Genomic DNA, 25,731 nt, shown 5'->3' on the forward strand with positions numbered 1-25,731 from the left:
TTGAGTTGTTTGCTCACAGTAACAGCATATAATAGCATGTTTGACCATTTAAGGAGACAAACCTCACAACAAAACTGAAGCACGGTGGTGGAAATGTCATGGTTTGGGGCTGATTTGCTGCCTCAGAGACCGGACAGCTTCCAGTCATTGATCGAACCGTGAATTCTGCATCATATCAAAGAGTTTTCAAAGGTGACATGTCCAGCATTATGTTCAAACATTATGTCTGAAAGTTGAAGTTTAATCGTAAGTGGACCATTTAACAGGATAGAAACGAATCAAAAAGAAGAAATGGAGGGTTATGGGATGGCCGACTCATAGCCCAGATCTGAATCCAATTAAAATCTTGTAGGGGGATGTGAAAAAGGGGCAGCACATGCAAGAAACTACTGCAAACATCTTGCAGTTAGTCAAGGTTTTGGCATGGTGATGCCATAAACTGGTGGACAATTGTGCAAAACAAGAATACAAGGGGACAATACTAGCTTCTTTTACCTATTTTCTAGCAGAATTTTATATCTATTGGTATTTTAGTTGAATAAATGATTGAAAAAAGCTAATTTTCCTTGTAGTTGTGGTCAAGTATACCACATTCTCCTTCTGCAGCACTGTATTACAGAGGATCAAAAGCTTGCTTTCCAAATATGTCAACAAAGCCAACATTTTCTCTGCTCCATGCACAGTATGCAGTCTACATTGTACGGAACGCTTCTTTTTGCGTAGGGTACAATCTCTCTCAGAGTAACAGTAGCAGGGCGGTTGTAGAGCAATACTTTAAGGAGCATATGCAGTGAAAGAGTGGGCTGTTTTAGGCAACTTACTGAGTCACTTATCCAGATTGCCTCATAAACAATTTATCCAGGAGTGGTTCTGTGTCTTCCTAAAGGACACTTTGGAAGTAGAAATGGCTGCTGATGAAAATGTTGTCAAACATATTGAATCAAGTACCTTTTCAGATATGGAACAGTCTCTTAACCCTGTGGGGGCAGCGTGCCTTCAGTGCATCTACCATAGCTACAGTACATATGTTAATAAGCGATAATAAATGTGCATACATTCAACATTCCAAACTCAGCACTGGCCTTCAATCAGAAGACATGTCTATGTTGACCATATAGCAGCTACAGTAGAAGAAATAATGCACAAATGAAACATCAAGTGGCATATTTCATTTTCCAGCACTTTATGATATTTCAGCTTATGTAGTGAATGTTTTGTATTCCTTAAATGACTGAAAGTGTCGTTTTTGGGGCTATTATATATTTGACTATTTTTTTGTCTTTGAACGATCTGGGTGCTACGCAATGCATCACACAAGCTGTGGTTAATGGAAGTCCTAGTTTGTTTTTTTTTTGTGTAAAAAGGCAAACTTCCTTTTGATCAGTCGAGGGAAAAGTCTTGCCTTGCATCCGACTGTCCCACTGATTCACACTTATTCTCACTAACACTCACACATTAACAGTTGCACACAGTCAGGAAGGAAAACAACACATGCTTTCTACACACATTAGCGGTATGAGCTTGGAAGACAAAGTGAGCTTGTTAGAACATGGTTGAGGACTCTGCGGAAAGCCAGTCGCTCATATACTGTTATGTCTCAATATTGAGATGGAGGGTAGCTCGCTGGACCCCTCTGCCCCTGCTTCAAAAAACAGTATTAATACGATAAAGTGGTATAAAATAAGGATCGACGGGCCAAGAGGAGGTGAATTATTATTATCCCACAGGAAAAGTCTTTTTGGTTTCCTAAAATCTCTTCTCCATCTCTCAAGGTTTTGAAAAGTTTATACAGAGAATAAATAAGTACAATCTAATAGATACATTTAAGGATCAACAATATGTGATCCCAAATGAGATGGTACAAGAGTCAGCCTGTCTCGAAGCATGTTGCTGTAGCTAAAAATTTAGATTTTTTTTTTCTTTTTTTGAAACACACAAAAAACCTTTATACATGCAGGTATTAGTGCATAGGTTCCTGCAGAAAAAGAGTATTATTGTGTAGTCCATTAAATTAACTTCCCAAACATCCCCAGGTGAATTTGGCATAGTTATAGAAATAAAGAAAATGACTGTCCTTTAAATGGAGATCATTTTCACACCCTCCTAGTCCTTTGATTAACTTATCATTTAAATATATCTCTATCTATATACAGTATGTATGAATAAAAAAAGGACAAAGCATAAAAGAAATATAGAGTATTCTAGAGCTCTGAGTTACCCGGTAAAGTGTCTTTTAAATCACAGTAATTTTAAAAATCTTGGTAAAATGAGAGGTGCAACACAGTGAAGTCTGAAGACAAAAAAGAATGCCACAGATGGAAATAGTTTGTGTGTGTTTCAGTTCAGAGGAGCACAGGAGGGTGTGATCAATCCTCACAAATTGGAAGGGAGTTTAGAGCGGACAGTTTGAGTTTCTAAATCTGGTGAGTAGGCAGCAGAGCCCCTCCGTAGAGGCAAGGCTGGGGAGGCCCCAGGGGACTGAGTCTTGTGAGGGTGCCCCGGAGACATCTGGATTGGAGGAGTCATGTGCCCTGGCACCGAGCTACAGGGTTTGGGCACAAAAGTAGGCGAGGAAAATGGTGAGGGGTAATATCCAGTTTCCACAGAGGAGCGAGGAGTTTGGTGGCCTAAGGCCTGGGCGACCTCCTGGGGCAGAGATGGGTGTGAGCTGGATAAAAGCTTTAGGTCCTCAGAAAAGCGTCCCAGTGGAGACTCTCTCCCTGTTGTGTGTGGCTGGCTGGGAAGCTGTGAAGGGAGAGAAGACTGAGGCATAAGCAAAGAACTGTGGGATCCTGTGACACTGGAAGGGTCACTGTAGTGGAAAGTCCTGCCTGCCACTGGGCTTTGAATTGTGGGACTGGGCGCCACTGGGGTAAGGCAGGGAGAGGCGTTTGCTGAACCATACTGGGCCAAGGAAGCCAAGGCAGACCTCTCCAATGACATCTGGTGAGGCAAGCAGCCAGACTGGAGGCCTGCCAGGGTAAAATGGCTGAGGGAGGATGGGGAGCCCTCAGCAGGCTGCTGACTGTGCTGTCCTCTACTTGAGGAAGGGGAGCCTTGAGGGGGGGACTGGAAGAGGTTTAAGCCACTGGTAGTCCTGCCTCCTCCAGCAAATTGCTGCAGAGGAGTCACAAGAGGAGGCTTGGGAGGTGGCTGGTTATGGAGAAGCTGACCAGGCAAAGGGCTGGATGAACCGGTAGATATAGGACTCTGACAACGGGAGGAACTGATAAGTCCAACTGTAATTCCACCAGTGGCTCCTCCACTAGTGCAAGCTGTAGACCCAGCTATATGGCTCCCTACTGCACCTCCTACTGCTCTGCCAATATGTCCTCCAATCAGCCCTCCCCCTGGCCCACTTGGACTTCCTCCTATATGGCTAGTTGTTGATCCACCAGGAGCCCTTCCCAGTGAACCTCCGTGATTGCCTCCTGTAATGTCACCAGAAATGCCTCCAAATGTTCCCCCAGAGGCACCAACAGAAACAACTCCCACTGATCCATCAGAAGCCCTTCCCAACGAACCTCCATGATTCCCTCCTGTTATGTCACTAGAAATGCCTCCAAACGTTCCCCCAGAGGCCCCAACAGAAACAACTCCCACTGATCCATCAGAAGCCCTTCCTAACGATCCTCCAGTAGTTGTCATTACCAGTGGTTCTCCAGAAACTCCTCCCAGTGACCCCCCAGAAGCTCTTCCCACTGATCCTCTAGAAGTCCCTCCCATTGATCTCCTGGCTGTATCTGGTACTGAACCACAGGTAACACCCATTGCTGATCCACCTGATGACCCACCTACTAACCTGCCACAAGCAGTACCCACTGATGCTTCAGATACTCCTCTAACTGTTTCCCCTGAGATCCCTCCTACTAATCCACCAGTTGCTCCTGCCAACCCAAAGTGCCCCCCAGGAGTCACTTCTGTCACCCCAGTTGTAAAGTCCTCTCCAGCCCAAGAAATGTCCCCTCCAGTGGCTCCTTCCACAGAACCCCCAACAGCTCCACCTGAAGACCACCCTGTAGCACCACCACAGGCTCCAGCTGCCCCTCCACTTAGTCCTGACCCTGTGCTTCCACATATAGATCCTTGGTGGAAGAGGTTTGAGAGAGGTGGAGTGCTGGAGCGAAAAGGTTGTTGATGCTGTGGTTGTGGGTGTAGCTGGGCTGTGCTAGATGAAGGTGAACCAGATGATGAGTACGGACCGAAGGGGAAGACAGAGGCGCCGCCGCCACTGGACCCAGACCCGGCTCCACCTGGTCCACGCTGGCCTCCGCTACCTGAGGCATTTTGGCTCGAGCCAGTTGCCCCTGAACCTGATGACATGTGCTGTGCCCGAAAAGAGGCCAGCAATGGCATGTCTACCCCAGTGCGCAGCTTAGAAGGTGTGCTAGAAGGAGAGTCCCCAGCAGAGCCAGGAGCAGTGGATGAAGGAACAAATGTGTGGAACTTCTTCAGTCGGCTGGGAGGATCTTTTAGGGATCCCAGAACAGAAACTGGAGGTCTGAAGAGCGTTGGTGGAAGGTGGGGATGGTGTGTTAGGGCGATGGCTACTGAAGTGGTGGCAGCTGCTGCCTGGAGAGGTGCCTGGATGAGGGGGGCCCAGATGACCGGGGTAGGTGAGGGAGGCGTCTGGGGTGGGGCGTTTTGCAAGAGGTGGGCGCAGTGGGCCATGTCCCTGTCGTGTTGCACAATCTGCTGGATGATCTCGTTCTCCTGGTAGTTGAGCACACCAGAGCTGAGGTCGTGTTGCACCTTGTGCTGCAGGATGGAATTTTTCTTGCCTTTAAAAGCACATGCCGAGAAGAAACACAAAAACAGACACACAGACAAAGAGAATGACAAGTGAGAGAAGAAAGACGACAGGAGAACGAGCACAAATCTTATAGACATTTACAACCAGGTTGACATTTGGCTTTTCTCAAGAATATCCTTATTTTCCCACAACCTCTTCTGATAGAAGAAACTAGCACAGGAAAATCTTTGACAGAAGAGAATATGGGAAAAAAAAAAGTGTACCTAAAAATCTTATTTGTAAAAAGGGAGGGGAAAAAGATTTGAGTAAAAGACAGATGGTGGAGCAGAATGGATAAAGACAAAGCATGAAAGAGCACATAATAGAAGAAACAACAAAGATAGGTGGGAGATAACTATCCAGAGACAGAAGCTCAGGATGCATGACAGACTAAGGTGAAGGCAGTGTATGTTTGGGTAGCTCCTACTAAGTCCCTAGGTAACAGGGACAAAACATAAAACAAAACAAACATTGTACCACAAAGTGCAGGTTCAGCCTGGGACACACTGTGAGCTGCATTAAGCTCAGATCTACAACACTCTCTTTCATGTCATTCTCTTTCTGTGCTGTTACTGGCTGTTAATATGAAAGAGAACATCTGAAAAAAAACCTGTGATAAACCTGGAACTACTGTTCTAAAATGCGATAACATGTATGGGGAGAACAATTCTGTTTTGCAGAAGAAAAGTGACAACAGAATCAGAGACTCAGTTTAAGAATTGACTAGTTTAGAATTTTCATTTCACAAGTGCCTCGTTGTTTGTGTTCTGTCACTCTCCATTCGAGGAACACATGTACTCTGAAGTCCCTGTGAGACATGCACAAGGTCAAAGAGACAAGTTCGAGTTGCGTCACTATGACAGACTTACTAAGAGCTGACCAACCCTCCTCAGGAAATATGCGCAACCCCGACCTTAAAGTCCATTAGTCATTGTTGAATGGACGCTCTAGCAGTGACAGGGTTAATTCACATGAGTGCCATTTTCAATTTGGTGTTAACAAAAGGCTGTGAAATCTGAAGATATTGTAAATGCAATTAGGCCCAGATCAATCTCTCCATTTTGTATTATGACTGGTGGCAGATTAGTTGAGGTGTTTCTGTGAGGTATTGTATCTACATCAAGCCTGACCTGGCACCACCTGACCCTTAATCACCTGCACACCTCAAATCAGATTGTGCAAAGTCCATCAAGAACATAATTAATTTGGGGATCAGTGCTGTGTGAGTTACTTTATTAGGGAAGAAGGGTGTACATGAGAATCAAGCCCAGGAGAAAGGACATACGCAAGAGACCATTTCACAGAAACATTACTATCAGCCCACCACATCTTTTCAAAGCAGCCATTTTCTACAAAGAGACCCCCTAAAGCAATTTCTCTATCTTCCATTCTAAACATAGCTGAGGATAAAACAGAGCATGCAGCGATGGCTGAGTGATGATACAGGCGTGCCTTTCATTGTGAATTTTTCATCTGCCCAGGCTGAGCCTGGGAACAGTGATGGATATGGAAAGAATATCAATTGTATGCGTAAGAGAAGTCACGCAGGGATTTCAAAACCAGAGCTCTATCTGCATGTTTATATGCAGATGACTTTGAAAGTAATTTCAGTCACTAAGTATCAGTGAGAACATTTTTATAGCCCTTAAGTTTTGTCTGAGAGCTCCAGCTCTGGTTTGAAATATTTTTGTCTTCCTGACACTAACTGCAGCCTTCAAGCAGCATGAATCATACTGCCAATGTCACTGAATCTCACTAATTTGAAATATTTGGCTTTGGTTTGCACATCGTTTTGACGGGATGTGATTTACGTCTTAAAAGATGTTTTTCTCACCAATGCGGTCCAGTCTGTCCAGGGCTACAGTCTCAAAGGCTCTTCTCATCATAGGATACTCCTCCAGTACCTCGTTGAAGTTGTCGACAGACAGCGAGTACAGACGACAGTATGTGTCGGCTCGGACACTGGCTGTTCTTCTGCCCCGCGTCAGCAAACAAATCTCTGCAACAAAACACAGCAGATAAGTCACAGTTAAATAGTGATGTAAATTCTGGCGACTAGGAGGGTGTGACATTTTTTTTTTTTAAGTTTTACCAGTGCTAGAATTATAAATTTCTATGACTGTGGCAGACAGCGACTTTATTATAAACAGTTACTTCTAAAACAAAGCATTTCCTGCTAAAGGCTGTTCCAGTTTGGTTGAAACAGTGCCAGACTTGAGAGTAGAATCCATAATCACTGTAAATCTCATAAATTCAGAAACATGTCCAGGTTTTAACTACCTCTTCACACCACAAACTTAGACGTTATCATTAGGTTGAAAAGACAACACAGATCTATCAGAGAGACAGAGCAAACTGTGCTAGCGGCAGAATCAACAATTTCATGGATTCTTAAGGAGAGAGAGAATTCACTGGCAAGCAACAGCAAAAGGCTTGGAAAACCACAGAAAACAAGTAAAGCTGATGATGGCAGAGTTCTTTCCTTTGTTATTGTCAACATCTAGTCAAGTCAAGAACACTCTCAAAGAGGTAGACACATCAAGATCAAAGTCTACAATCAAAAGACGCCTTCATGACTGTAAATACAGAAGGTTTACTTTACAGATACGGACTTTACCATAAAACCTGTAAAGAAGCCTGTCCAGTTGTGGAACAACAGTCTGAACAGATAAAACCAAGATGAGCTTGCACCAGAATGATGAGAAGGGAAAAGTCGGAGGAAGGAAATGGATGATCCAAAGCGACCAACGTCTTTTGTCAAACATTGTGAAAGCAGCGTAATGGCATGAGCATGTGTGGTTGCCAATGGAGATGAGTCACTTGTGTGTATTGATGTTGTGACTGCTGAGAGAAGTATCAAGATGAATCCTGCTGCTTTTCACTTACTGAAGACAAACCTGAAGGCAGAAAGACCCACAAAGAAGCATTAACTGAAGAAAGCTGCAGTAAAGGCATGGCAAAGCATCTAAAGGGAACAAACTCAGCATTTGGTGATGCCCATGGGTTTTAACTTTCAGGCAGCCATTGCCTGCAATAATCCCTTTCCTTAGAATGATCTTTGTTTGTACCTCTGAGCCTGTGAAAATAGAGGGTCTGTGTGAAGATGAAAGTCTACACTTCAATGATATCTTAATTTCTTCTGAGGCAAAATTACAGAAATTAAATCACTGTCCAGACACTTATAGACCTGACTGTTTACAAGTATCTGGAAACTTTGACAGATCTTGGGACAATCATTTTTCACTTTCGTTGAGTTCTACATATAAATACAAACTGTTTATTCACTGACTATAACAGCAGAATTTACCTTCACCTCTACACTACTAACCAAAGCACATCATTTCGTGACTTTTATATTGCTCCCAGCAAATACAGTATGCAAAGTACAATAAAAACCCTTTTAAGAAAAATGCAAACTACAGAGCATTTTTTTTAGCATTTAAGGATGCAACTTTTTTTTAGGCCATTAGTGCATCATTTCATGTCATTTTCAAAGCTTATGGGTCTGCTTGTCCTCATCTGCCAATCCCGCTCAGGAAAAATAATGCTCCATTTAACAAGCTGCACTGCGGTGTGTCCGGGCGCAAGTGTGTTTGCACCGCATGCAGATGTCGCATGTGCATACGTGCACAACTCAAGTGAGATGTGTCTTTGTGAGAGCAAGCCTCTGTACAGAACAAATGAGTGAATGTGTTGGAATACATAAATGTGTGTGAACGTCCTATACGTGTGTGTATGCAGCCGCTGTTTTATTCATGATAGCAAGGCAGTGTGGGAGAATAAGGTATGGTGAAACTACAGGCTGTATACCGTATACCAATGAATATGCTTACTGTATACATCTATATAATTCTATATACTGTATGTGTGATTATTCATATGGACAGAGATTAATTGAGTGTGACGTATGCATTTGTTAGTGCTCCATGTGTTCCTACACATTCCCTAATGTCTTTTCTCGTCAGCTTTCATCTCATCTCCCGCCCTCCCTTCCTGTGTTCACTATCATACACCCTCTTTCTCAGAAACCCATTTCCAGTTCATTCACACACACACGTGCTCTCATATGTATTCTCCCAGAGAAGGCACTTTCCTACCCGCCTTCCCCAGCCTATTACATAAAATCTAAATTTTAAAAGCTCCCCCAGCTAACCAATTTCTCTCCAGAAATTTCATGCATAGTTTGACTCTTTACTAAAACTGCAATTCTCTCCGTTGCCACTTGATTATATTGAACCCTTTTAAATGTTGGGTTCTGTTTTTACACTCATCGCTCATCTCCTTGTACAGTACAAGGCAATGCCAGAGCTGCACATGTTTAAAAAAAACATGTGCGTGATAAGAAAATAAATAAATAAATGATGCTGTCAATGAAACAGGGTTTGTTAGGAGCTAGTAGCAATCACAGCTAATCACGTCAGCTCCTCTCATCCCTTTGAAAGCAGTGCTCATATTAACACATTAACAAAACCTGTGTGTTAAGTTAATTTATATCATGCCGTTTATCAGTCACAGGATGACCTCTATTGCACCCAAGAATGTCACGGCTTTGTTGATTTTTACTGCAATAACTAGGAAGTGATGTGAAATACTGAGACACAACTGCAAGGTCTGATGTCAGCAAGAGTGCTGAAAGGTTGTGCGCAGTCCGGTGCAAATTTAATCACAATGGCATTGTGAACTGCAATTTGACAGTAGACACTACTTACATTATGAACAGCAGAAGAAACACATGTAGTGAAGCCATGGCAGGCAAAAGGAGTTCATGGGAAAGCATGAACAGGATGCTTTTCAGTGGTTGTCAATGAGAGGTGCTGGTAAGTAGGACACAGGCAACACCGAAATCATCAGAAAATAACACGTCGTTTTTGTACAAATTACTGCACACAAGAGACAATGAGAGAAACTGGAAGTCATAGATCTGTAAAGAGGCACCATATCAGTGCAGCGCTGCCTACTCCGAGCACGTCGATGGCACGGATGCTGTAAATGTTGGTGCCTAATTTGCAGTGTGCTGCATAGTTACTAGTGTCATTTCAAAACAAACACACAGTACCATAAAAATGCACATACGTTGGCTACGATTTGTAAATGTTACCGGTTTGAGTTAAACGCTAATTCAGTGTGTAATTTCTAATTTTCCTTATTGTTGTGACTAAACTAATAAAGACAGCAATGAAGCTCATGTTGCAGCTGGACAAGTAGAATCTTACAGTACGTCTGTGAACAGAGTGAGCACTTTGTCCTACCTGTCAGCATATACTGGAATGCAACATATACCGTGGTTAATATATTTATTAGACCACCTGTCATAAAAGCAAGAAAACAAATATGTTCGAAATCCTTCAAACTCTTTTTTTTAAAATGAAAAATGTTATTTATTTGGCAAAAAACAAACTGAAACAACTAAATAGTCCTTTTTTTCACACATAATAACCAAAACACGTCATATCTTCTATGGCCTCCTTGGCCTTGATAACAGCTTGCATTCTTGCTGCCATTATTTTTATGTACTTTTCGACAGTTTTTGTTGTTACTGAGGTCCAAATAGTTTCTAGTTGTTGCCACAGACTTGCTTTAAATTCAACTTTTGTGCCATCAATCTTTTTTGTACTACATCCCAAATTTGTTCAATAGGATTCAAAACCGGACTTCAACTTCTATCAGTCCCAGGACTCCAGATTCCTTTTTTTCTTGGTCAAATAGTCTCTGCACAGCTTTGAAGTCTGCTTGGGGTCATTGTCTTATTTGTAAATGAACCCGCTACCAATCAGATTCAGTCCAGAAGGGATTCCATGATGCACTAAGATGTTGTGGTAGACGTTCTTGTTCATGATACCGTTGATTTCCACTAATGGAAGCCCATACCATTATGGAATCTCCACCGTGTTTCACTGTGGGTGCAAATTCATCTGGCATCAAAACGTCCTTCCAGCTTTTCTGTGGACATAAACACGTACTTGAGAGTTTGAACTCATCCATCCAGCGTGCCCTCTTCCAGTCATCAACGGTCCAGTGTTTGTGCTCACTGGCAAATCTGAAGCGTTTCTGGATGTTTGCGGGCCTCAGTAATGACTTCTCTTTGAAGCCTTGTTCCATCAGTCGTCTGCTTGTGGTCATTCTGGAGACGTTCTCAGACTCTCATCTAGAGCTTCCTTCTGTCTCTCGTAATTCAAATCTTGAGGTGTCGTGTTGGTCATCTGCTTCAGTGAACTTTCCTTCCTCATTTTATAAGTATCAGTCTCGGCAGTTGACTCCAAAGCATACTTGACCACACTGTGAGAACACTTTCTGTCTTTTCCTGTTTGTCTCAGAGACCATCCACCATCATGAAGTGCTTTACTGCAGACTCTTTCATTTTCAGTGAGCTCTCAACGTTTTACCATTTTGAACGGGAATGAGGAATTTCAAACTGAATTCACCTTTTTATATAAAGCCACATTTCAGATGACTCACTGGACTTCTCTGAGAAGTCAGAAATTAATCAAGCGTAACATTTAACCACTAAAACTAATTGTTGTGTTAAGGAATGCAAGTAAATAGCTAAAATTTGACCTCTCAATCAAGAAATAATGATGTGCTTTACGATTTTTCTCAGTTTTTTTTGTAAAACAATAAATTTGAAAATTCATGGTTAACAATAATAATTATATTTTAGCATTAAAAACAGAGCTTCTACATATTTAACCATTACAGAAGCATAAAAAAATGATTTAGGTAATTACCAATGCTGTTAATTCAGTGCAGCTATGGCCATAAATACCTCTCAATCTGGTAAAAGCTTACAAAGATCACCAACAAAATGTCAGCATTTCATTCATTTCATTGCATTAGACTGAACAGAACTCTGTCTTCTCCTGGCCACTGAGTGTAACGTGGTTGTGACTGTGTGCAATGGTTGGAAAACGGAGATAGGGGAGCTGATAAAGGGAGAATGCATGATTTGACAGGACAGAGAGACGCATATATACCGTACATGAGGCATAACAACAACCTAATGTGCAGCGTTATTGTCTGTGAGTCACAGAGAGCATGGGTGAATGAACGATGGATAAGTTAGTGTGAACAGTAAAAACATCATGCTGCCTGTGCATGTGTGTGAACGCTCCTGTGAAATAGTGTGTACTGTAAGTGTGTGCTGGCGGGGCAGCCCTGGCTATAGCTGTGCTGGGGGTCCATTTCCCGCAGCACTGCTCCAGTAATCCCCTCTGGAGAGGAGCATCGCAGCTCTGTATTAAATCCTCTTGTCCCGTGGCTTTCTGGATGAAGCCAACAGTGCCAGGATGAGGCAGTGAGCCCTCTGGCCTCATCTAACTGTCTTTTCAAAGAGCAAGTAAAGCCCAGGCACTTAGCGGTGCCATCTGAAGTATAAGTGTGGCGGGGGGAGAAAAAAAATTCATGGCACGGTTTGGGAATGGTGCAGCCCACTCCGAGGTAAACAATGAGTGATTAGTGGGCATCTCTGAGTGCTAAGGAGCTAAATGCGGGCGGATGCCTGGAAGCTCAATGCTGTCCTGAATATCAAGAACTTTAATATTGGGAGCAAAGTTAAATGAGGCGTCAAAATGAAATGATGGTGGTTTTTGCTAAATATGGTATTAAATGTCTTCAATATGAAACCAGAATAACAAACAGCCTCTGCTTCTACTGCAGTTGGTAGCTAACAAAAAATCAAAAAGTATTTTTGGAATAAATAAACTGCATCTTAATTTCTGTCGATCCCTGAAAAATTCACATCAGGATTACATATTTTTCTAAAGTCTTAATAAAACGTTTACCATTTTTCAATAAAAACCCATCATACTAATTTTAAACACACAGTAATTTGGAGACCTAAATGTTCCATATTAAATAAATATATACATTTTGAATACATTTATATACATGCTTAAACTGTGAAAAAAATAAAGAAACCAATAAACTGAAATAATTCAAGGAAATGTTAAAACTTATCGTGAAATTTCCTTTTTCTTGTTTATGTACTATTACACATTTAAAAAAAATGAAACTTCATGGATTTTTGAAATGCCCTATTTCACACGTGTGTTCTTTGATATTGCTGTTTTCTCCAGGGATGCCTTTATTTCACAAAACGTGTTTTATGTCATCTTCATGACGGTGGTGTACTAATTGTCAGCCAAAGCACTAATGTACATATACCTTTTTCTACTAGATGTGTAAATTCTTGTATATATTTGTCTTATTATCTTGTTTTATTTTTTATTTTTATTAATATTTATTGTATTTTATTCTTTTCTTTCTTTAGTAATTTTACTTTATTTTATTTTTTAATTTTCCTATTTCTATTATTGTGCAAATTCCTAGGGCGACACCAACAGCCGAAACCAAATTCCTTGTATGTTGTGTACGTACTTGGCCATTAAAGCTGATTCTGATTCTGATTCTGATTACAAACCAACGTTTTAAACAAAGAAGCTCATCAGCAGCTACGATGCCGTGGTCACATCACATAGTTACTGTGACTACAAACTGTAAAAAGTGCTCATGTCAACACAGCATCCAAGTAAAAACTACATATGGAAAAACTACATTTTTCACAAAGCTCTGATGTATCTGACTTTGCACCATAAAGTGCAGAAATGCTGGTAAAAGCAAGAAAACATGGATGTGTCATGTAATCTACAATCTTTAATAATTTAATCTTTATTGAGTCGTTAATAAGGCATTAATAAAGACATTTTTTGAAATTCAATGTAGCGCAATATCTAAAAAAAACAGTGCACTGTGAACCCTGACAAATCCAACATTTACAGATATAGGAAACGATTTGCTTGCCATATACTATGATGTTCTTTGAAGAAATATAGTTGAATAATCTGTATACTGAATTAATGTCTCCTTTTATCTCGCTAAACAAAGCGGCACATTATCTACCTACACCGCTAACAGGCGAGGCTGGCTTCTGAGCTGCAGTTATTCCTCTGCATCAAAGTGAGGGGCCAGTGCTCACGGCAGCAGATACAGTTAATTGGCAGTGCTTTCATTCTATAGATGTTCCTCGGAGAAGGACATGCAACTCTGTGAAGAGAGTGAGAACAGTTGCCGGAGTCAACAAGAGCGAGCCTCCAGGCAGCTGGCAGCACGAGCTGGACATGAAAAGTGATGAAAAGTCACATATTTGGCATGAAATAGACGTGTCATTGCGTATATAGTTAGAATTAATGTGTGCATTTATATGTTTTGCAGGCAACTTGGGTCTTTACTGCAGCTAATTTCACAACGTAAACATTAAAAAAAAAAAGTTTCATTGCTGAGTGACATGTAAATTTGTACATTGCACTGTTCAACTCAAGGATGCTTTTGCGGCTGCTTCGTGAGTTACATTCAATTTATTTATGAATGCTCTGTTCCCACTGCTTACTAACATCTTCTGTGACTCATCGCAACACTTCCAATCCTGCATGAAATCATAGAACAGGCTTAGTTGGTGTAGCTCTGCCTGTATTCTGTAAGGGGCGTGTGTTTTCTCCTCACACTGACTGCTGCTTCCACAGTAACCCATTTTTCGGTGGTCCTGAACAACAATGACTGACTGACAATAAGCCCAAAATTGTGCGTTTTGTTATAATATCATCATGATACAAAATAACTAGCTGTCTGTGATTAAAATACTGTCGATAAACAGCAGTTAAGAAAAAGAATGCAATAAAAAAACAACACAATCAGTACAGGCTTGGTGCTCTGTAAATAAACTCAAAAGGACAAAGTTGTTCTGTCGCCCTGCTGTGCTGTTCTGCTTTGATAAGGCCAAGCATCTGTCTGTGTTCCCACAACTGCATTTGGAAAGTTTATTTATTTATTTCATTTTAACATTTAAAGCTGGAGTATGCAATGTATTCCAAGAACATTGTTTTGGTAAATTTGTTGAAAGTCTCTTTACATCCTGATAGCAGTCGATACATGCACTTATAATGAAAAGAAGAAAAAACAAAAGTGTTATCTGAGCTTCTACAGATCTGTCAAAAGCCCGTCCACTCATAGTATCCGACCCACATGAGTTGGTTGGATGGCCTACCTGCCTGTCTAGCTATGCACCCGTCTACCTACACATATCTGGCCCTGCACTCATTGTGCGTTGCTGGAGTTTTCCACAAGGCTAGGCGGACACATTGTCCGTAAGCAGATAACACGATAATGGAAGACTAAGTGCAGCCACGTTTTAGAGTTCCACCAAAACCAACATTTTGGACGACTAAATACGGCAGATGATTGCATCCATCTCTGCATTTGTGGGTCTTTCAATGCTCTCTGCGGTGTACATCCTCCTCATTCATAAGCATACGTATACACACATTTATGTGCCTCATAGTGCAACCATTTTGGTCGCAAATGTGACCAAAAATCTGTGAACATTTTCCTTGTTTGCAGATGGGTGCCAGGCAATTGGCTTGTCTGTTTGTGTGTGTCTGTGGGCAGTCCACATAGGTCGACAAAAGCCCTCGGTCTCCTTATTTCATTTTTAAACTTATTGTTGGTCCCACGTCTGGACAACATGCGCAGTAGTGACCGGATCTAGAGGTTACTCCGTTCCCAGCCACCTGGTGGCCTCCACTGATGCATGTTACCACTTCGGGGACATCAGGAAATTGTAACATCTATGGATAGTCTGCGTGTGCTGCATTTAAGGGACATCTGTAAATTGTGGCTTCAGACAAGAACCTGGGTTAAGCTCTCACCCTCTAAATTACGAGTGCCTGCATGCCACCCATCACTGCTAGTAAATTCTCTGCCTGTGGGAAACACTGAAATATATTAAATGTAATTAAACCTTATGCATTGCATTTATAGCCAAGACTGCAGCCAAAGCACGGCGAAGAACAGCGCTCTTGCTGTCAGGGCATTGATGTTCCGAACTGAAAGGGTCAAACAAAAAGCACAAGAAACTCATCCAGTAGCTGGCAGAGCAGGGCTTATAATCTGTCCAAAGGAGAGCCACCTTAAATTTACTCTAAGATCATCCTTATGAAAAAAAGGGGTTAAAAATTAAAAAAATAAAAATAAATAAAAGTATCTGCATCTTTATTCCTGCTTACAATAAGTCACATATTGATGACATGATAAGAAATAACATATGAAATGTAGTGCTTGTGGAGAAAAATTGTGAATGCATCAAAATGCAACCAAAATTTTAAAAAAAAGTTAGTGTGGAACCCTACATATTGTAGATTAGTTGTGAGTAACTGTTGTTTTCTTATGTTGCTCTATAATTGGCTTTGAATGAGGCGTTTAGGAAATGTGATGATGTGGCCTATTTGTGTTTTCAGACGCAAGGCTGTTTTAATGCGCCATGCTCCTCTCCCTGCTAACGCTCTCTCTCGTGGATTAGCCCTCCAGCGGTACTCAGACTGTACATATGTTTTGGAGGAGAGGCTTTGAAGGGAGACCTGAGGGGAGGAGGGGGGGTTGGATTTTTTACGGTCGTATGCCACGATCTACAATTCTGCATACTCTAGCTTTAAGTGACAATGAATTCATCAAAATTGAATGACACCAATTAAAATTAGATGCAGCTCTGGGAGGGGGGAGGCCTAAGACATCATGTGCTATGACCTTGGTGAGAACACACATGACTGGTCCTGTGTTGGATGGTGCAGCCCACGTGTCCCGGGCTCTTACTGGAAAGATGCTTCCCCCTCGAGTCCCTGCATCAGCTTTCAAAGCAAAGAGCAGACTGCAAGTGTATGTGTGTGTGTGTGTATACGTTTGTGTGTGTGTGTGGGGGGAGAAAGCAAGCAAGGCAGAAACACTAAACAACTAAACCTTTTGTGTGTATTTCTGTCTTTACATGCTAATGCACATGTAGTAGTGACACAAGAGGATAAAGAAATAAGTTTGGACTGTACAGTGGATTTCAAAAGTTAGAGACCACCTTTGAAGATTCTTCTATTTTGCCTGTGAAAAATGTACATACATTTTAGAATAGCTTAGTATTTGTTTGAACTCTTATTGCTTAAATGGCAGCAGCTCAATACGCATGGACCCACATTTACATTAAACCCAGTAACCAGTGTCCTCCCAGCACGATCACATGACATTCCAAAGAGCTTCTTGTGATGTAGGGAATGTTTGGCTTTCTCAGTTTTCAAGCGTTGCCATAAATTTTCAATAGGGTTGATGTCGGGTGACTGTGGACGGGTAATATATTACGATGTGTCTTATCTCACCGCCAGCATTTGGCCTTGTTTCCCCTCCTGGTTTAGAGACACGACTCCTCTGGGACACTCCTAGACATCCTTGTTTTGACAGAACTTTTGCTAATTGGAGTTCTGTGTTCTTCGTTTAGCATATTCTGCATCTGTGATGAAGTTCTGTTTCTCAAGTGAACAAATCTTGATATATTGATCTTCGGATGGCCTTTTTGGTTTGCCTGATCCTGCTCTGGATACAGCACTGCCTGCTTGGAAACCCACGTTTACTTGGTCCTGAGGTTTTTCCTCCCCCCGACTACCTTAATTGCTATTTATTAAGCTATGTTCAGCTAGAAACTTGAGTCATATTTATAACAAGTGAGCATTGCTGCAAATTGACTCTCCTGAAAAAGCCTCAGATGAGACAATAAATCCACCAGTGTCATCTGAACGCTGCTTCAGAGGAAGGACTCAAGAGTATCTGGGCCTTTGGTGTAGAAGAGTTTTGGGCCCCAAGATGTTTATGAAGGAAAAGAATGCTCCTAATCCCTTTCTTTTAATCAAATGTAATACTAACAGGATGATAAAGTTGGTCCTTTAGTGCAGAACTTTAATAATAAAAGACTGAATCTTGTTTTTTAATGTCAGATTTAATTAATATGATGTTTACCAACCTGAACCCTAACTCCATTAAAATTTCTATTCTCAAAATTTTACTTAAAAAAACTGCTACTTTTCATTAAAAAAACAACCACCAAAAACTCTTTTCTGAATACTGCACACTGGCAGTTTGCTCAATAACACGTCTCCCTGTTGTACAGATAAATAGAGGGTCACAAGCTGTGCTCTCTCTGAGGTTTTATTGACTTTCCCTTGGCTACATCCACACTTGGAGCAGAAAGCGGAGCAAAATACAGTCAATAAAAATCTGCAAGGTAAGACTGAAAGGCTGTGGATACAAACATGTCTAACATTTTGATGTCTAAATACTCAGGTGATGTGTAGTTAATAATACACTAGCAAAGACAAAGCATCAGTGGGTACGAAGTTAAACTGAATGAATTCATTTATGAACCCGGTGGAAAATCAATAATAAATATGCTTGGACCAAATCTATGTGTTGGAAAGTGCATATTCTCCAGGTACAAGTTAAAATTTAGAAATCAACAGCATTTTTTTTATTTTTAAAGTCGCCATGTCTAACTTTCTTTCCACAGCCTTGACAGCTTTAAATAAATAATCTGTATAGTACTATGAGTAGGTCTGTACATGTTCACATGAGGTACCTTAAAATGACTGATTCTGAGTGAATGCAAATGCTGGCCTTTGAATGTGCTTTTAAATAAGTTTACGTCTGCCTGTGCATCTATCTGCATGTGATTTTACGTGTGTATGGTCCTACCTGCCTTCCTCCATGTTTACAAGTGTGCGTGGATGTGAATTAATGAATATGAGCAGGGCTGCTTGGTCTGTGATGAAGTATTTCTGTCCTGCAGCTTGGTCTGGCAAAGCTCACCTGGACTCTAAGTCCTGCTGTCAGTTCCCATCTCCCTTCTCGACACCGCCCCCAGCCCACAGAGGGGACACTCTCTAACCTTTGAAACATCCGCGGTGGGCTGCCTGATTCCCCGTGACATGCAATGCTCACTCCCTTACAGCATTAGCATAGCAGCACAAACACCTTCCATTTGGCTAGCATGCGCAAAGGTAGGAGGGCTGAGGCTGAGGTCCCGTCACAACTCATCGTCTCTTTTTCATCCTCTGAACTGAGGCTGGGCGATGTTTATGTTGGTGAGGGGACCAAAGGCACAATGAAGCCACATTCAAGAACCAGGGGATGATGGTGTACAAATTCAGACGTACAAATGGGGCCATTTTTGCTTTAAAACCCCCAAAATCCACCAGCAAAGGAAAGTTTTCTTAAAAAGAATCAGCAAAGTCAGAGCCACCAACTGTAAAACAGGAAGAATTGTCAGATTTCCTTCTTCCAGATGGTCCTTCAGCGACTCATCTATGAAGTGCCGCACCATTGTGAAAATCATCCAAATCTAAGCTTAATTGTGATATTTTACCCAAATCGCCTTGATCTCATTTAAAAGTTTGCTAACCAAAAACCATTTGTACCACATTTGGTGAAAAACAAATAATTCTTTAGTCCTTGGCACAACTGGGGAGCCATCAGTGGCTCGGCTACATCCAACAGTTACATGGCAAATATTTAGGGACTTTAGGGCTAAACTGGCCTGACAAAGTAGACAGGAAACAAGGATGGAAACGGGGAAACAGCTATAATTTGTAGCGCCACCACTTTTTTGTGGACACTTGGAAAAATGTTCTAAATCTCGATTCCCTTTTTTCCCCTCAATTTTGTAAAATAAATGAATAAAAGAAATTCTTCTTCTTTTTTAAAATGATTTATGGCATTATTTTGTTAAAATTTTGTTATCAAAAGAAAATCTTAAGTTCTCTCTTCTTCTCGTCAACAGTGAGAAAAAAATGGGACAACAGTTTGGTGTTGAGATGACTGACAAACATAAAGAGTAAAATTATATGTGTCCCAATAATTGCTTTGACTTGCTTGACTTTGCGACACCTTTTCACAAAGTCTAATGGAAGGACAGTGTTTGTGGTTTGGTGACAAAAATAGTCAGAGATGCATCATCAGCCTCTCATCTGGTGTGCGTATTAAAGATCACAGCCAACGATGGCAACAATGGCATCATGCAGCAAAAAGATGTTTTGACTGGTGAACAATACACTTTGATAAACCTTGCTATAGTATACATGCCATTTTATGTGTCAAACACCATTGAAAAGTCGAATGAATATGTATGATGTTGTGTAGTATACGCGGCATCGCATCATGTTCGACTGCATGGCACCCTTAGTGTTTGGATGATGCAGCCCAACAATGTCTCACAGCGTATTGTGTCGCATCGCATCACGCATTGTATCAAAGCACAGCATTATATCGTATCATCCCAACCTATCCAACCTGTCACATTATATAAGACGACTCTATATATCATCATATCCCCCTTTCTGTCACTCCGTCAGCTGAAGCTCCTCCAGAATAAAAGATGCAGAGGTGTTAACTGGGTTAAGGACTGGGAGGATTACCTGGGCCTTTGCTGCTGCCAGCCTCTCTCACTGACTCACTCAGTCAGGGTGGCCATTTGGCAGCTCTAGAGCACAGCCAATCTGAGCACAGTGAGGGGGGGAAAAAGGCAAAAAAAAGAAAAAAGTGACAGAGAGCAGAGACAGGAGGAGTATTAGTTCCCTAACCTAGGATTTCACAAGACTGCGGATTTAGAGAGCACCATTCACAGAGAACCAGTCAGAGAGTGACTAAAGCCAAAAAGATGACACAGGAGATTGCAAACTGTGCAGTCGACTCGACTCCCCTCCTCGATCCCCTCCCTCTCTCGGAATCTTACTTTCTTTTTCCGTCCCACTCGTAGAGCAGCTACAAGCCTCTCACTCAGAGGCAAAGTGAGCCATCTTAGAGGTGCAATCAAAGGCAGCTTTTGATAAGCACCTCTGACTGGCATGCAGGGCCACCACAAGGTCACTGAGCTCTACTCCGACCGAGAAAGAGTCACAGTCTGCGCCGGCAACACATCAATTACTGCAGGCAACAAAGGATGAACTATAACAACACAATAACCTCCTCAGTCTGGGCACTGAGAGGGAAGCGGAGATGCTGTTCAGATAAGTGTTTCAATACTGAACTATAAGGAGAGAAAGAGGCAAGTGGAGGGCGGGGGGGGTGGAGGGTGCATGTTTTCTTTCTGAGCCCAGAGCTGCGTCCAGAGAGCAGCCTTGGCAGCGATCCATGTGTCCCTTGGCGTTAGTACTGCAGTCACATTACATTTCCCCTCTCCACTAGATCGCTGTGTGCCCAGCCGACGCTCCCATCCAGGACATGTCGTGTCCACTTTAGACTTTAGGCTCTCTGGCTCGAGCTTATCCAACAGCTAACAAACTGGAGCAGACTGCTGAGTATATAATTGTGTAAATAATTCAGGTCGTCTATGAATGAACGAGTTACGGTACGCGAGTTGGTGGAGATGCTGATGAGCAAACATACACACACACGCCATTTGCTGTACTATAAAGTGGAGGCTGCCGACACCGAGAGCGTTTGACAAAAATAAAAGCGCTTCGATGAGTGGATGGCTTCTGCTCCCCGTTCACATGCTTGCACAATTAAAAAAACGTTGTTCCTGTGCTATAATACAGAAAAAACTCATTGCTTTCGACTTCCTGCTTGCTGATACTGACAGCCACACTGAAATCCGCATGTGCCACACACTCCCTGTGCTGATCCTGCACCAATTAATTTCATGAATGACTAACTCGTGTTTGGTAACAAACTCCCAGTGGCTCTAGGCTTACCTCACTAGCCCCCACCCCTACACCCCCAGAGGAGTGGCACTGCCAGTAATAGTCACAGGATAATGGAGTCAAAAGCCTTGTGCCTATACTGCGCAAGAGGGAAAATAATTACAAATCCAGGATGTAAGATTAAAGTGAGAAAACCAGTTTCTGCACTTTTATGGTTTACCCGAAGAAAAAAAAAAAAAAGCCAAATTCATATGCACTCACTCTAATGCATTTCGATAACGCTGTCGCCGAGAGCGCAGGAGGTTCAGTGTCTTTGAGTGGCACAATGTCCGGGCTGTCACATAAACTGTGCCATTACCAGGATGCATGTCTGAGAACCTTTCTCTGGATCTGAAGTCTGCCTCGCTGAAGAGGGACTGAAGGAGGGAACATTTTGGACAATATTTTAGACAAAATGGCCCTAGAGAGAGCTGAGGCCATGTTGTCTAAAATGTTGATTAGTTTTGGCATGTGTAGAGATAGATTGCCTGCCATCTTTTCATTATTTCTCTGGAACCCCCTGGAGAGAGGGCATGGAGATGGACTTGAGCAGGCAAGGCGTAATTAAACTTCCACAGGCAGGTCATGTGCTGTTAAATGCTTTGCCACCACTTCTAATTACTGAACAGTGTAGTCTAAATGATACGCTGTCACTGGGCAAATTAATTGGTATTTGGTGAGGGCAGTATGGCACTATTGTCTCCTACATGTGTCATAGGCTCCGTGGGACCATGAGAGGCCTATGCATTATCTGACCCTGATTAAGAACATAACACGAGTTAAGTACATAGCAACTCCGGGTTACCCGCACAAGTCTCAAGCATTCATATAGTATGTAATTTCACAGCTTCCTGACCCCTCTGACATTTGGATACACATTTCTTAATTTGCGCTACACCAAGTGCTGTTTTCGTAATTTGGATTTGCCCTACATTTAAGAGACAGCTCATGATGTGAATTAAGGGAAAAGTCCTGCATAAACCATGAAGCAGAATTTTAAGTGAGGTGACAAGCAGTGCACAACATACCACTTCAACCCCACAACCAGCTAATATTAAAGGCAGAATAGCTCCTTCCGAATGCTGAAGCCTAACAAATCAAAATTCAAATCCAGGCCAACCTCTTAAGGTTGCTCAAGGACAGTAATATTAATATTAAAACAGCACGGATTCAAGCTCCGCAGAACGATGTGTGTGGATGCGTTTGACCTTTGAGTTTGTGTTTCTGGTGCCAGGACCAGCTCATCTTACCCCCAAAGTAGGAGCCGTCGGAGAGCTTGGTCTCTTTATTGCCTTTGGTTAGCACGCTGACAACCCCGTGTTGTATGAAGTACATTTTCTTGCCAATGGTGCCCTCCCTGATGATGTAATCCCCGGGCTGGAACACCTCAAACTTCAACTTGGTGAGCATGGAGGTGACAAAATTGGGGTCAGCGTTGGCGAATAAAGGCATGGATGCCACCAGCTTTCGACAGTTAAAGTTGATGATTTCCTGTTTGAATGAAAAGAGAAAGATAAAAATAAAATAAAATAAGAACAGCAGTACAGAGCCGTACTTTACAAAATGCAGTGACCTGTCACAATTTCAAGACAAGAGGGATATTAGAGTAACATCAGGCAAAATGTCAGCCGGGAAGACATTTTGTGTTTTTTCCTTTTTTTTTCTTTTTCTTTAAAGAAGTCTCTCAGTTTTACTCTTGTTTGGATGTGGCCATGTGGCCTCAAGAAAAAAAAGAAAAAACACTGTGCGCTTGTGTAAGAATTAAATGTCAGGAAATGTGAACTAAACTGAGGGGAATGTCAAGCAGTACACGAGCTTCTGAACGCATCACAGCAGCGTGTGCAACCAAGACAGAAACACTCGTCCCCACCTCTCGGAGCGGCTCGTTAAGCTCTCCCAGGATGCTCTCCTCGTCGAACATCTTGCCCTGGTAACGGTGCTCGTAGTAGTCGTGGATTCTCTGCCTCATATCTGCCGGCAGCTTGTGGAAGGACATGTACTGCTCCACCTGTTTGTACTGCAGGGACACAGAGACACACACACAACAATCGGGTTACTCAAAGGCCATACAGATGTAGCACAAACACACAGCCACTGGGAGCAGCTGGCACTGAGGTCAGGAGCACAAGGAAGTGGAGAGGGATACTTGCAGGCCGCTCTGACTCTTGCAGCAAGATAGCACTTTTTTGGTCTTTCATCGGGTCAGCTGCAACCAAATTACATGTTGCCTAAATGTACCAACTTGCTTAAGATATTGTAGGATTTAAAAGAATGTGAGAGTAATGGAAATTCAGGTTATAAAGTGTAAGGTCAAGCTGATGTTTAAAGTGCACCATATTGGCTAATTTGAACTACAATAATGTTCATGTGTCATGCCAAAGATTACGTAAATGTTGTAAAACCAAAATCAGATTTATATTATCTTTGGATAGTTTACAGACTGGAACCTAAGGGATTTTTTTGTGAATTTGGAGGCCACAATAAGTTGCAGAAATAGTGCAAAAGAAAGACTGATGATGAACATTATAAACTGTAAATAAATATGTATTTATGGCGTAAGAACATAGACAGTAAATACAGTGTATACATATAGTACATTAGAGCTAAAAATGTAAATAATTTTTTTGTAAAAATCACACTATAGATCAGGGGTGTCAAACTCTGGCCTGCGGGCCAAATTTGGCCCGCTTTGTAATTATATTTGGCCCGCGAGACAACACCAAATGACTACTAGAGCTGCCCCAGGTATTATACTGTACAGCGCACTCACTGCTAATACTACAAATCCCACAATGCCCTGTTGTTATTTTGGCACGTCAATCAGGACAGGACCCAGAAACTCCCTCTCCTCTGTGACAGTAGGCATAGCGACTTCACACTACAACTGTCACTGTGCCATTGATGTGTTTTTTTTATTTATAATTTGATTTTGCATGTCTTCACTATTAAGTTATATATAATGTATGGTAATAAGCGCTGCTTGTTCCATAGTCAATGTTGGTCCATATTAAAAGGTTCATTTGTTCAATGTTGGCCCGTGACGTTGTTCAGGTTTTAAATTTTGGCCCACTGTGTTTTTGAGATTGACACCCCTGCTATAGAAGAAGTAGTGTTTCTGTGCAAACTGTGTAGATCTCTATCCTCCAGTCTTTATGTTAATGCAACAAAAAAAAAAAGAAAAAAGAAAATGTATGTCATTGATTCTATAGAATCAGAAGCAGGGATGTAGATCAAAGCGAGCTGAGAGCATCTTGGGAATAATAACAGGTACAATCCTTGACCCACAGTGAAAGAAAACAAGGAAGAAAAAAGAAAAAAAAAGAAAGAAGAAAATTAACCATTCATAGGGCGACGCTGGAGGTGCTCTTTGATCACCATTTCTACGCAGCCAACAGCCTTACCGCTGAATGACACGGCTGACCTCAGATGTCCTCCTCTTTGTTATCTGACACTAGTCACCACTAATCTTGGAGGAAATCATCAAAAGGCCAGCCTTGTGGAAATATAGCACAGTAAATAAGGACAGCTGTCTCATGCAAGTCAGATTGTTTTTGTGAAAGCAGGGAATCTGTCGGGCTTACTGAAGATCAGGAGAAGCGCATACAGACCAAAGAACTAGAATCCTGTAATATAAAACACATAGGCAGACAAAAGTGATGCCAATGAGTCTGATCAAGGGCCGGCGAGGGTCTGCTGGTAAAATCTTCTATCCTTGCAATGACCTACTTACACCTTGCTGGATGTGTAATCCTCCCATTTACAGCTCCTTCTTTCTACAATGCTCAAACTCTCTTTTTTTACCTTCTTTGCCAGTTTTAGAGGAGTTGTAGTGAATCTGACCAGAGCATTTGAAGTCCCTCACAGACAGAGAAAACAATCTGGAAGCACTGTGCATATTGATGATGCGGCTCCCTCAATTGTGACCACTTAGCTACCAGCTGCTGCTCCTTAATGTATTGTTCGTCTCGGACAAGACATTTAGCAAGACAAGGCTCACTCCTTGAAATATGTGTTTAACACTAAGAAATCGCTCATATTATATACCTTAAATATCCAATCACCTCTTGAGAGAATGTCAAGCGAGGTGTCAGTTTCTGTGCTGCACTGTGTAAAGTGACCTGGAAAATTAAATAGTTGCACAAGCAAGAGCAAGATATGGAAAGAAGCTTTTAGATATCTGGCCTTGTGTGTCTCTGTGGGGAGATGAATGAGTTCTGTCATGGGGTAAGGGTTTGAGTCTTTATCCCCACAATCCCCTCGGCATAAAATTGAGCATTTACTGATGTGATGATGAAATAGAATCCTTCCACTGAGAAAAACTTTCGCTCCTTTCCTCTGCGAAAGAGAAAGCTCTAGAAAACGACTGCAGACTTCTCCCAAGTTCAGTCCCACTGGCTGCTGAGT

General features: G+C 42.0%; 1 protein-coding gene across 1 annotated transcript in view; it reads right to left on the minus strand.

Moving 5' to 3' along the window:
• Nucleotides 1-2,373: 2,373 nt before the first annotated feature.
• The window catches only part of LOC103373232 (potassium/sodium hyperpolarization-activated cyclic nucleotide-gated channel 1-like), a gene marked incomplete at its 5' end in the record, with an annotated part of 56,674 nt that continues 33,316 nt past the window's right edge, over nucleotides 2,374-25,731 (minus strand). The window contains 5 exons of the mRNA XM_008303078.1: nucleotides 2,374-3,416; nucleotides 3,525-4,781; nucleotides 6,627-6,791; nucleotides 22,578-22,818; nucleotides 23,198-23,344. Coding sequence (XP_008301300.1) covers nucleotides 2,374-3,416; nucleotides 3,525-4,781; nucleotides 6,627-6,791; nucleotides 22,578-22,818; nucleotides 23,198-23,344 — 2,853 coding nt within the window. The remainder of the gene's footprint in view (nucleotides 3,417-3,524; nucleotides 4,782-6,626; nucleotides 6,792-22,577; nucleotides 22,819-23,197; nucleotides 23,345-25,731) is intronic.

This window comes from Stegastes partitus, unplaced genomic scaffold (genome assembly GCF_000690725.1).
Source record: "Stegastes partitus isolate 25-593 unplaced genomic scaffold, Stegastes_partitus-1.0.2 Scaffold1933, whole genome shotgun sequence".
In the NCBI taxonomy this organism is placed as follows: Eukaryota; Metazoa; Chordata; class Actinopteri; family Pomacentridae; genus Stegastes; species Stegastes partitus.